This window comes from Pelodiscus sinensis, chromosome 8 (assembly GCF_049634645.1).
Source record: "Pelodiscus sinensis isolate JC-2024 chromosome 8, ASM4963464v1, whole genome shotgun sequence".
NCBI lineage: Eukaryota > Metazoa > Chordata > Testudines > Trionychidae > Pelodiscus > Pelodiscus sinensis.
Genome location: NC_134718.1, coordinates 41,894,656 through 41,908,081, shown reverse-complemented (window position 1 = coordinate 41,908,081; position 13,426 = coordinate 41,894,656). Strand labels below are relative to the sequence as shown.

General features: G+C 41.1%; 1 protein-coding gene across 6 annotated transcripts in view; it reads left to right on the top strand.

Moving 5' to 3' along the window:
* The window catches only part of PDE6C (phosphodiesterase 6C), a 66,349-nt gene that overhangs the window by 15,569 nt on the left and 37,354 nt on the right, over positions 1-13,426 (top strand). The window contains exon 1 of one of the 6 annotated variants that reach the window (XM_006113192.3): positions 4,387-4,866. The exons of the other annotated variants lie outside the window; for them this stretch is intronic. Within the exon in view, the coding sequence (XP_006113254.1) occupies positions 4,387-4,866 (480 nt within the window). Of the gene's footprint in view, positions 1-4,386; positions 4,867-13,426 lie in introns of those variants that run through there. 6 annotated transcript variants of the gene reach the window in all.

Below are 13,426 nucleotides of genomic sequence, written 5' to 3'. Positions count from 1 at the left end.
CTAAACCTGCTGAGTATGGGACAGTAAGGCAGTGTCTACATTGGCCCCTATTCTGTAATAGGGATGCTAATGTAGCACTTGGGAATAGGCAAATCCGCGGGGGATTTAAATATCCCCCGCGGCATTTGCATTAACATGGCTGCCGCTTTTTTCCGGCTTGTAGATAAGCCGGAGAAAAGCGCCAGTCTGGACGCGATCCTCCGGAAAATAAGCTCTTTTCCGGAGGATCTCTTATTCCTACTTTCAAGGAATAAGAGATCCTCCAGAAAAGAGCTTATTTTCCGGAGGATCGCGTCCAGACTGGCGCTTTTCTCCGGCTTATCTACAAGCCGGAAAAAAGCGGCAGCCATGTTAATGCAAATGCCGCGGGGGATATTTAAATCCCCCGCGGATTTGCCTATTCCCAAGTGCTACATTAGCATCCCTATTACAGAATAGGGGCCAATGTAGACACAGCCTTACTGTCCCATACTCAGCAGGTTTAGGGCCAGGAGCAAGGGTAGCAGAACTAGCTATGTTTCTTTCTATGTTGACATTTGTTTCATAATATGATCAGAATGTGTGAAAGCAACATGTCGGACATTTGATGTTTGTTTCTATTGACAGATGCATTCATTCAGTTTTATTTATATCCCCCGCGGATTTGCCTATTCCCAAGTGCTACATTAGCATCCCTATTACGGAATAGGGGCCAATGTAGACACAGCCTAAATGTATTAATTGGGTTGGTCACAGTGCTGCATTTGGTAGCAGACAAAGATGTGATGTAGGGACTTTGCAACATGCTGCCAGCATAATGCTGCCATAAAGTCAACATAACCAGCTCAGGGAGATGCTCCAGTGCCATAAATTCAACACAAGGACATTGATGCCATTCACCATGTTGCTCATGTAACAAAGGAAAAGGAGCATGGCTAGAAGAAAGGGAACATCGTTGCCAGGATGCCTCTGTGCTAGGCTGATTCTCAGCTGCAATTGTGAGCCTGTGTGGCAGTTTGGCGTAGACTTAATTAGTTGTCAGGTTGCAGAGGGGGAGGAGGGAGGGTGCAGCATGCACCAGAACAGGGAAGCAAATGTAAAGATGAGTTTAAGTCACATTTGCATACCAACGTTTGACTTGTTCTCTGTGCACTTTGGCTGCACTAGCAGATCCTCTCCCGGATTCTTTTAGCTCTGTCAGTCGACACAAGTCAGTGTTGATACATCTGTGTCTTCTGACAGAGCTAAAGAGTGTTTACTTTGGTGCTTCTGACCTTTTCACATTGAGAAAATGCTAAGGGGTAGGACCGGTCAGTTGCTCCTGAGTTCCATGGGCCTACTCTTGTGGCATTCTACAGAGTTCTGTTTTCTCAGCCCTTCTTCACTATGTATGCTGAAGGTTTGGGTCACAGTCCCATTAATATGCTGATTGAAGTTAGTTCTAATCTGTTCCATGGACCCAAACAGTTTATAGTCATTCTGTTTTCTCAGCCTCCATTTACACTGGGATTTTTTCCCTTAAAATTTGCCACAATTGCTACCATCATCCCAACCCCACTATTACTGGCTATAGTGAGAGTTCTAGAGGGCTCAGGGGAGCCCAGCAATTTTTAAACATTTCATTTAACCTTACTCAGAGCAGGAATCCACCTTAAAACACTGAGGCTGCGTCTAGACTGGCATGATTTTGCGGAAATACTTTTAACGGAAAAGTTTTCCCGTTAAAAGTATTTCCGCAAAAGCGCATCTAGATTGGCACAGATGCTTTTGCGCAATAAGTGCTTTTGCGCAAAAGCATCCATGGCCAATCTAGACGCAATTTTGTGCAAGAAAGCCCCAATCGCCATTTTAGCCATCGGGGCTTTTTTGCGCAAAACAGTTCTTCCCTGTCTACACTGGCCCTCTTGCTCAAGTATTTTTGCGCAAGAGGGCTTTTTCCCGAGTCGGAGCGTGAAAGTATTTGCGCAAGAAGCACTGATTTTGTACATTTCAAATTCAAGCGGCCAGTGTAGACAGCTGGCAAGTTTTTGAGCAAAAGCAGTTGCTTTTGCACAAAATCTTGCCAGTCTAGGCGCACCCTGAGGGTATGTCTACACTAGCCCCCTAGTTCAAACTAGGAAGGCTAATGAGGGTGACTGAAATTACAAATGAAGTGTGGGATTTAAATATCCGGTGCTTCATTAGCATGTTCCCGGCCGGTCACCATTTTAGAAATTGACTAGCCCAAAGTAACGGCCCACGTCTACATGTGGCAGTGAAACGGGATTCTGAATTAAGCCCTAAATCAAATTAGCTGTTAAACCTCATTCCAGGAGGAATAACAGCTAATTCGATTTAGGGCTTTAATTCGGAATCCCGTTTCACTTCTGCATGTAGACGCGGGCAGTTACTTCGGGCTAGTCAATTTCTAAAATGGCGACCAGATGGGAACATGCTAATGAAGCACGGTATATTTAAATCCTGTGCTTCATTTGCAATTTCGGTCACCCTCATTAGCCTCCCTAGATTGAACTAGGGGGCTAGTGTAGACATACCCTGAGAGAGTGTTGTCTGCACAAGCTTTCATACTATTGTTCTGTGGCGCTGAACAGCCGGTAGCAATAGCAAATCTTATGGAAAAACTCCTAGTGTACAGAACACTTCAGATTTTGGCTGAGATTTAGGCATGGTTGAGACCTAGACCTCAGGTTCTGTCCGGGTAAAACCAAGCAACAGTGTATGTTAGGGAAAACTATTATTATTTCATGTATTTCCCTATGTTTTCTATCCTTCACTGTAGTCTCTCCTTGACACGTTTTAAAGATACAATGATACAAAAGACTTCTTTAAGAATCTTCTTTCATTCAATTATTAATATAAATTATATCTGACAGATAGAAACATATTTCTGCTCTTTACCACCTGGCACCAGAGTTCTCCCAGTCTCTCTGCAGATGAAATGGTGGAGCAGTATTAGTTGAGAGGCATTCACCTGCCTTTTGTTACTTGCGTTTGCACATTGGCAGCATTACTAGACCTTGAGCTGCTCCTGGATTTCCAGATAGCAGCTGAAAACAGGACATTAATTTTTCTCTTCACTTGACCAGGATGTTAGACTCTTTCCTAGCTACTATGAGCCATCCCACACTTCCCTCGTTGCTGCTTTTTGGTTGGATGGTCAATACGTTCAATATAGAGTTACATCTGAGGACCGATCTGAAACATTGTAATTTGCCTTTGGGTCATTTTCCTTATTTTACCCTTTTTTGTTTAGATCAGGGGTGGGGAACCTAAGGCCAGAGGCTGGCCCCCAAGCCTTATGCTCTCCATCCAGCACTGGGGAGCCCGTGCTGGTGCTCCAGTCCCCAACCACCCTCCCCCATGGAGATGAAGCACACAAAATCTAATAGCCTGGCCCTCCCTAGGCTCTGGTGTGGGAAGGGAATGTGGGGAGTGTCTGCTTCTCTGTCAGGAGCCACGTCAGTGAGAGTTTGGGTTTATTTTTTGTAGTTGCTTTTGTCTGGTTTTGTTTTGTTTTGCTTTTCACTTGTATGGGGCCTCTGATTTTTCTGTGGTCCCCTGGCCCAAAAAAGGTTTCCCACCCCGGTTTAGATTATATCTATATAAAAAAAGCAACTAGGATAGAATGACAATCCTATTTTGTTTCCTGCATTTACTCTACCAAATCCTATGGCTTTCTCCGCATCCTTACACAGGACTTGAACAGGCTCTTGCCGTGTAAGGCTCATTTATAGCTTTATATTTCTTAATTACCGATAAACCATCACTAGTCACCTCCCAACTACCTGGAAGGGAAGAAAATCTTGGATTTTTAAGCAATTTTACTATAAAATTCTGTTTTCTGTTTCCTCTTCACCCTGCAAACCCATGAGTGTCTGTTCACGTGCCTGTCTGAGCACATGTATGTGCATGAAGTAGTAATTTGCAAACATATGGGAAGAGATTCTAAGGGGCATTCCTCACATTAACTGTCAATGGAAACCTTTTGTACAGTACGTCACATATAGCATAAGCAAGAGAGGGCATGTGTGTATATGCGTGAACATATTTACGCATTATCACACTGCCGCACAGAGCCTAAGACTGGATTGGTTAGTTTAAATGCTAAAATGATTCCCTTGGGATTTATGAGCTAAGAGTGCTCAAGGGTTTAGTGTCCTGACATCTCTTTAATTAGCAGCCTCCAAGATCCCCCACTAAGAAGACACTAAGCCAGTGCCTTCTGTCATATCTCAAGGGCTCCAGAAGGCTTGGAGCCACAGAGCAAGCCTACAATACTATGCCCGTGAGATCTACAGTATGTGCAACAGACTGTTTTGCTACTAGTACCAAATTAGGACTTCTTGCTGCTGCTCCTGCTTCTACGGTGATGCAGTTCTAAAAAACCATAAGAAAGAACCACACAATATGGGTGGGATAAATAAAGACGATGTTGAGAAATATTTAGAGAACAACCCTCAGTTTGCCAAGGAGTATTTTGACCGAAAGCTGAGGGCAGAAGCGCTGGGAACCATCTTCAAAGTCAGCCCTGGGGAAGTGAAGGATGGAGTTTCCTTCAAGGAGATGTCCCGGCTGGAGGAGTCTCAAGTGCTCTTTGAGCTGCTGACAGAAATCCAGGAGGAGGCAAGCAGCATGGAGAAGATAGTGCACAAGGCCCTGCAGAGACTGGTACAGCTGCTAGCAGCTGATCGGTGTAGCATGTTCATCTGCCGTGCCCGCAATGGCATCCCTGAAGTTGCCACCAGGCTTTTCAATATCACTTCTACCTCCAAGTTTGAGGAGAACCTGGTGGCCCCAGAGAATGAGATTGTTTTCCCTCTGGACATTGGGTTAGTAGGATGGGTTGCTCATACCAAGAAGTTTTTTAATGTTCCTGATGTAAAAAAGGTAAGTGAGTGTCTTGGTCTGGGGCCTGGGACTCTACTCTTTTGCTGAACTTTTTGTAGAAGACTGGGGGCCTATGATACAGAATGGGGTTTTTGCATAGATGCATTTCTCAAAGTGCCAAAGACCAAAGAGGGGACAGAAACCCAGAGTAAGAAGATCACTGGGGCATGAAGCTTAAAATCAAGTGGAGTAATTTTATCTTGTGTGGTTTATTACTTCATATTTCCTGATTCAACATTTGTGATGTAAATAATTTACTATGCAACAAGGACTAGGACATCAGATTAGTTTGAAACTGATATAAATCTGAGTCCTTAATGACTAAGGTAAACTTCAGCTCTGTTGTCCTAAGCAAATTGGTGAATGTTCTCCCTTATTGCATATTCAGCCATACAGATAGGTACTGAATAGATCAGTCACTAGTATTTTGCTGTTCTACGGTAGTGCATGCCTGGTAGTCAAAGTTGTCAGTGATTTTTAAGGCAATGAATTAGCTGAAAGTAAACATAGGCACAAGCCACACCATATTCAAACTGAGATCTAGTTTTCGATGTAAAATGCGCCCAACGCTTGTGGGTGCTCAAACCCAGGATTTCAGTTCAGACCCATCCCTAGCTGAGACATAACTAGTCAGATCTACTTGTCACCTCTCAGAGCACCTAACCCATTGTCATAGACTCCTTTTCACTTGTAACTTAGACAAAGGTTACAGTCCAAGTATCACAGGACGCATGTTACTCCAATTCCAAATAAATGAACAGGGACAACTTCAGAATGTCTGCTCTGAACTAAATAGGGACACAGACACATTCTCTCATAGTTACGGACATCTGAAGACTTTCTTAATTTGAGTTATCAAATGGTGGCATCAAATCTGTAAACTTCTCAGCACCAGATCATGAGCTAGGGATGTGGAATACTTAAATGGAGCTATGCTAGCTGGATCAGTTGAGAGTTTGGTTCCTTGACATTTAATTTATAGTTTTATATCAAACTTCGGTGCCATTTTTGAGAAAGAAAACCGAACCCTGAATTCAATGAGATATCAATGTAAGATGGAAGCCTTTATGGATTGCAACTATCCATGACTTCATGGAGATAAACAAGAAATTGTATATTTCATCATATTGTTAAAAGTCAGCAGAAATCAAGCCCATTTAATTACAAGTTTGTATTGGCCTGATTTAGGGTTATTATTGAAACTCAAGAAAAGAGACAAGTATATGTGAAAATAACTTTTCCTTTGAAAAACAAAAGGCCCAGACTTGCAGTCATTCTGTAAATTAAATTCCTGCTGAAGTAAATGGAAATTTTAGGAGCCAAAGTAATATAGAATTGGGCCCAATATTTGACTGACTGCTAAGATGCTTCTGTTTTTGTGACACAGAATATCTGACTTACCGCCTCTTACAGTGCAATGGAGAGACTGATGGATAATCCTTCTAAATTCATCAGGCTGATTACGTGAGAAAAGATCAAGAGGATTAAGAAAGATGTGCATTTCCTTAGACCTTGCATTGTTCATTTTACATTATCATGTGTAAGGGTGCTTGCTGTGGGGCAGCCCAACTAGTTCTGTTGTTGCAATATAGACTATGCTTATTCTATTTCCAGAAATCTGTGCCAAGTTGAAGATATTTGGAATGTTTTTAAATAAGACCTCTATGATCACTTTGACCTAATAGTGGCTCTGTCTGGATGTTCTGAGAATACAGTAGAGCTAACTTCTGATGTCCAATTATTCAACCAACTAATTTTAAAAGTAATTTAATATAATTAATGAAATTATTATATTTGTATCTATTCATGCATTTGTTGGGGGAAATTGAAGGTGTTGCCAATACAGCAGCAATGGTAATTTCAAGGCCAAATCCTGGTGCTACTGAAGTTAATTGCAAAACTTCCATAGATTTCAATGGGTCCAAGATTTGGCCTTTAAAAATAATTGTGCAGTCCTTAAAATGCTCACTATCTCCATTCTACTAATAAAAGAGTTATAGGGTCCAAAGCAACGCTCTTTACTCATGCAAAACTCCCAGTGACATTACTGGGAGGTTTACCTAAGTAGGGACTGCAGGATTGGGCCTATAATCAGTAACATTTCTTATGCCATGGGTTAATTATATTACTGAAGCAGGAGCACTTGCTGCTCTGACCTTAAATCCTTATCACATACTCTTAAAAAGGGAGTCGTTTTCATTCAAATTGCATTCTATGTGCTTCCAGGAAAATAGGTTTGACCACTACTTGAGTGCTTAGCAAAAAAATGGCAACTGTCCTTTCTGGCCTTGAAATCTATGAATCCGTAATTGGTTTACACTATGTGCAGTTTAACTATTTAGCGCTTGTAATAGCAATATGCAGTTTTAGAATCATCTCAATGTGTGAACATGGTCATGGAAAACTATAACCAAACAGTTTCGCATAGTGTTATCTAAAGTACACTTATTTTGTGACTTACTGAGAAAAGGGATTTACCAGTGCTAACCATTTTCCACTTTGTATTCATTGTCTAATCTTTAACTGAAAGTCACTGATTAAGGAGAAGAGAATGAATCTCTGTTTAACTTTGTTCAAGTTAATGAAGTTATACCAGGAATGAATTTGTTCCTTTGTGATCTTCCAGCATATGAACTGCCCAACAAAGAATTCAAAATTGCTACCCTGCTTTGGAAGAAGTCTTATCAGTTTATGATAGTGATGTATCAAATTTCAATATTAGCTAAAGAGCAGATTCTGTCACCATTACTCAAAAAAGTAGGAATTTTCTCTGAGAATAGTCCTTCTGCAGCCATGTGGAGTAAAATACTATTCTGTTGAATAAGGATTGCAGAATCTGGTTCAAAATGTTTAGGATTTTTTCCATGACAAGATTCTCCCATGGAGTGTTTGCCTCTTTCTTTCAAAGAGGGAAAGAAAATACAAGGCAATATGCAGGAAAGAAAACTGATTTAAAACGATAGTGACTGTTATATATATCTATGTAAGCAAATTGATATTAGATTCTGTTTGCTGTTTTGTGAATTCATATTGATTCGCACACTCATAGGAAACCTGGTTGTTGTTTGTATGTGTGTTATTTGTTTGTTTCAAGTTAAATTGTTTAGGGAGATAGTTCAAACAGTAAAAATGACCATTGAACAACATGATAATAAATAACCATTTAAAACACGAGACATTGTTGTTCAGCTCCTAGTAACCAGTGCTTGAAGGATTGTCTCTTTTCAACCTGGAAAAATACCAATAAACGTGAGGAAGCTCCTCACCCTAATAGTTCACAAGAGAAAACCAGAAGAAAAGATCCAGACATTCCATAATTATTTTAGTAACAACAGCAGTTCTCTCCCCCAGAGGATTAGAGACCTGTTGATCTCTGGAGCTAAAAGTGTTTAATCCAGGATTTAATAGTAGTGAGAAACAGGAGGCAGGCAAGTCTGATGTCCTGACAAATGGTGTTTTGTTAGTCTCAGTGCAGGTAGTGTAAATTGCTCTAATATGCAGATGCAAAATAATGGATGCTCATAAACTCATATAGTTTGAGTCTATTAGCTGAACAAAAGACAAGAAAAATATAGTAACTGAAGGTCACACAATTATTGTGCATTGTACCAGTCATTCAATATTTCAGAATTCTAAAATGTGTTACTTCTTATGGGACTATTTCAGCAAGGAAAGGGATTTTGGAGACTAAGAAATAAATCCAAGGTCCCAGCCTGTAAGCATAAGTAGGTGTGTAATTCTGTAGTTATATCATTATATTGTTTTCTTTTATTCTTTAATTTAAACCAGTATGCAATATGTAAATTAAATATAAATATGTATAGCTAATTCAAGGCAATAGATTTGATTTAGGATTAGATTCCAGTTCAAGAAACAGTGTTCCAAATTCGACATTACCTTTAATGGATTCAAACTACATATAGGCTGTGTCTAGACTGCATCCCTTTTCCGTAAAAGGGATGCAAATTAGACACATCGCAAATGCAAATGAAGCGGGATTTAAATCCCCCTGCTTCATTTGCATAAAAATGGCTGCCGCTTTTTTCCGGCTCGGAGCTTTGCCGGAAAAAAGCGCCAGTCTAGACGCGGATCTTTCGGGAAATAAAGCCTTTTCCGAAAGATTCCTTATTCCTTATTTTAAGGTGGGCAAATATTGGCCTGCGGGCCAAATCCAGTCTTCCAGAGTTAGCCCCTCCAGGCCTTCACACCACCCTATGTAGCTGTGTCTCTGCAGGTACAAGGGATCACAGCTCCTGTTGGTCACAGATTGCCACTTCCAGCTAATGGGAGTTGCAATTGCACATATCTGCGGAGGTGCAGGTAAGTATAGTGGCAGCAGCCCACCAGGGGCTAACCCTGATGAACTAACACTCTTTTTATTGTCTATCCCTGCCTTAGAAGATAACATAAGGGTTATATGTGAACTTCAAAAGAACCAAAGTTACCCAGGATTAAGCAGGTTTTCATAGAGGCCACCAATTCCAATTTCTGGCTATTCAAAAAGAAAGCAGAGTCACTTCCCTAACTGACACAGTATTATAATAAGGTGTGTCTGATGGAGAAGGAGAATCTTAAGACAAGCTTTGGAAGCTGGAGGGAGATTATTAGAACAGCCTTGGGAAGGGAGTTTCCAGGAAACAAGGTCAGAATTATTAGAGATTAGTGAAGGTGGGAGAAAGAGTGCTATTTTAATGCTACAGCAACTCAGCCTTCTTGAAAATATGAAAGGTAGTAGAGTTTGAAGAAGATATCCCAAGATCAACTAAAACCAAGCCAGAATTGCTTTCCTTTTATTCTTTCTAACTTGATTTATGGTGATGATACTTTACTTCCTCAGGAGCTCAAATGGCCTATGCAAGAGACTTCTTTGCAAATATGGTAAAAGACATAAAGTACTTTGGTTTAGAGAAAAAATCCTCATTCCTTTCCACATATACAGACTACTCAGATTTATGGGCTATCAGATATTCCTCTAGAACAGAAAAATACAAGTTTTAAAAGATAAGCCACCAAATGACAGAGAACTCTTCCAGGGCCCAGCACGGAAGAATTCTGAACAATTCAGCATTTCTATATTGGCCTAGGAGTTAGACACATACTAGCAACAATTACTGAAGGCAAAACTCCACAAGTAGTAAAGCAGAGATTAGAGCAGCGGTTCCCAACCTTTTCCAGGTGGGGACACATTTTGACAATTCAGGAAGACGTGGTGACCCAAGGCAATTCAAAAACGGGTGCAGGAGAGGGGGCAGAGCCACCTGGGGAGATACTTGGCAACCCTTTTGAAATGTAATGGTCCCGACCCATAGGTTGGGAAACCCTGGATTAGAGGAATACACAATTGGTGGACTAATACAGATACATTTTCATCTCTGCCATGCAACTTCTTCACTGAGGGACACGTGTAAGTTCTCTCTATTGAACTCAGGATTTTAAAATTCCTCTTGTGGTTACTTAGTAGCAGAAAAACAATGGAATACTTCTTTGAAGCTTCTAATGGCAAATCTTACAAGCAGCTGAGGTACTTTGTATTCCACAAACTGAAGTGGTTTTTTTCATTTTTTGCTTCCTTTTGCCGGGGCATTAAGATACAGTCTTTAATTACACACTCAAATACTATTTTTCAACAAATTCTCTGCCTCCTTCAGTGAAGAGGCTGGATGGCGCTCAGTTAATTAACAGTTATTCATTATTTTCTTTTACACTCATTGGTCGATGTGTAGTGGTGGGCCTAATTACTGAAAACTATTTAAACCCTACTCCAAAGACACAATTATCAGTTTCCATATTGGCTTTTCTATGATGCTCATCAATATAGTATTTGAATGCTTCTTTAACAGTATTTCATTTATCTTCACAAAACCCGGTGAGGTGAGGGGGTGGCATTTTCTCCATTTTGTAAATGAGAAACTGAAGCACAGAGTGATAAAGGTCATAAGAAGTGTGATAAAGGTCATAAGAAACCACTAGTTTGGGGTACCTAGTCTGAGATGCTTGGGACTTGATTTTTCAGACTAGCTAGCATTATACAGCACTTTATATATTCAAACACAGCTCCCATTAATTTCAGTTGCAGCTGTGAGTGCCCAGTACTTCTGAAAATCAGGCCTAGGGAGTCTTAGCATAGACCCTTAGAAAATGAGGAACATGTAATTACTGAGCACCTGTGAAAAGCTGAGTTTAAGTCTAGCATCACACAGGAACTGTATGAAAAAGGCAGGGATGGAACGCAATTTTGATTGACTCCCTACATACCATTAAGGAGCAGTGGGTGCTGACTGGCATTCTCTGCCTGGATCCTTGAATTTCAATCTTTGAGCTCGCTTCCATTCCTGTGTTCTTCTTTGTTATCCCTCTTCCTTCTCCCCTTCCTGCTTCCCCCGTCACCTCCACACAATCAACTGGAGTCTGGATGTAATGGTTCCTCCCTTTACCTGATGGTGAAGGCCTTTAGTTTTTGGGCAGGCCTAGACCTACTTGTTTTCAGGACTTTCAAATGGTATATATCTTTCACCTGGCCAGTCTATTGTTCAGTCATGTCTGGGAAGTGTCCACTGACTTCCTACACACCCTTGAGGAGGCGTTGACACTGTCAGGATTGTTTACTTGGTGTCCTTCTCTAGATCAATGAGATTTTATCTTTGACGTCACTCCCACTCCTGTTTTGTTTTTGTTTTTTAATTTCCTGTCCCCAGAAATCATTTGTGCTCGAGTTTGGTGGTTCTTCCCCCTTAATTGAGGAAGTGGGCCTTCAGTTAATGGCAGGCCTAGGCCCAGCTGCCCCTATACTACAAATGGTATATACCTCCTAAGTTCTGTAACAAAAGAGGCAGGGGTTCTAACCCCTAACATTCTCTTTCATTATACAATTTTGATTAATCCCAGAACAGATCCCCAAATTAGGCAGGGACCCTGGAGAAAAAAATACTTTGGGATCATAATTAGGGTTGCCAGGTATCTGGTATGCACCCGGACAGTCCGGTATCTTCGCCTCCTGTCCGGTAAAAAAATTCAGAGAATACCGGACACCTAAAATGTCTGGTATTTTCTGATTTTTTCCCCAGCCAGTAGGTGAAAATTCTGGGCACCTGGCAACCCTACAAACACTCAGCACCCGGCTTCCCCTTCACCCCCTCCCGTGGCTCCCAACACCCCCAGCCCGCTGACTCCAGCTCCCATGCATACCTGATTCCGCAAGGCTGCCGGCACAAAATGGCTGCCGACCAAGGGGAAGCAATGCTTCCCCTGGGTCTTAGTGCTCAACCGCTCCCCTGTTCCTATCCCTGCACTCACTCTTAAAGGGGACATGCTGTTTTAATGCTGTTTTATTTTAATTTTTTTTCTTTTGCTTAATAAGTCTTGGAGTCCTTTTTTTTTTTTTTGCTCAACAACTTTGGTCCCCCCCCCCCTTTTTTTTCCTTCAACAGAATTTTTTCCGGGTGTTTTTTTTGGGAGGGGAAGGGAGTGCGGTATTTTTGTTTCAACCATCTGGCAACCCTAATCATAATGCATATGCACAAGGGGACTAAAGTAATGTTGTACGCGTGCATTCTTTTAATTTAAAGTTTGTGTGTGGGTAAGCGTACATGCTTGCGCACAAATTTATGTTTTGAAAAACAAACTGAAAAGCAGAAATGCCATCATGTGGCATCATTTGAAATATGACTAATGATTAATTGCAGTTAATCAATTTTTAAATTGGGATTAACTGTAGTTTTAATCATACTGTTTAACATAATCTCAAGGGAAATGTATTAAATATTTATGGATGTGTTTCTACATTTTCAAATATATTGACTTCAGTCACAACACAGAGTACAACATATACAGTGCTCACTTTCTATACTTATTTTTATTACAAATATTTATAATCATTTGTAATATTTATAATCATTGTATTTTAATCCACCTCGTACAAGTACTGTAGTGCAATCACTTTATTACAAAAGTGCAAATTACAAATGTTTTTTGTTACATGACTGTGCTCAAAAACAAAATTATGTAAAACTTATGGCCTACAAGTCACTCAGTCCTACTACTGGTTCAACCAATGGCTAAGACAAACAAGTGTGTTTATTTTTATGGGAGGTAATGCTGCCCTTTTCTTTGTTACAATGTCACCGGAAAATGAGAACAGGTGTTCAAATGGCACTTTTGTAGCTGACATTGTAAGGTATTTAGGTGCCAGATATTTTTATGTTTCTTTATGCATAGGCACTGATTCCATTGATGTTCCAGGGTTGGAGCACCTCCAGGGAAAAATTAGAGGGTACTGAGCACCCATTGGCAGCTGTGCTTCCCCTCTCTGCTTCCCTCCTTCCCATGCCTCTCACCCACTGGTTGCCCTGTTGACCAACTTGTCCCCCATCCTCCCAGCACTTCTGGAGCACCTCAAACAGCTAATTCACAGCATTCAGAAAGCCCCAGTTGACTAGGGAGGATGGGATAGGGTGCATTTGGGGAAGGAGGTGGGGAAGAGGCAAAGCAGGGGCAGGGATTTGGAGATAGGGAGGAATGGGGTGGGCAAGGAAGGAGCAGAGGCAGTTCTTGGGAGAGGGTG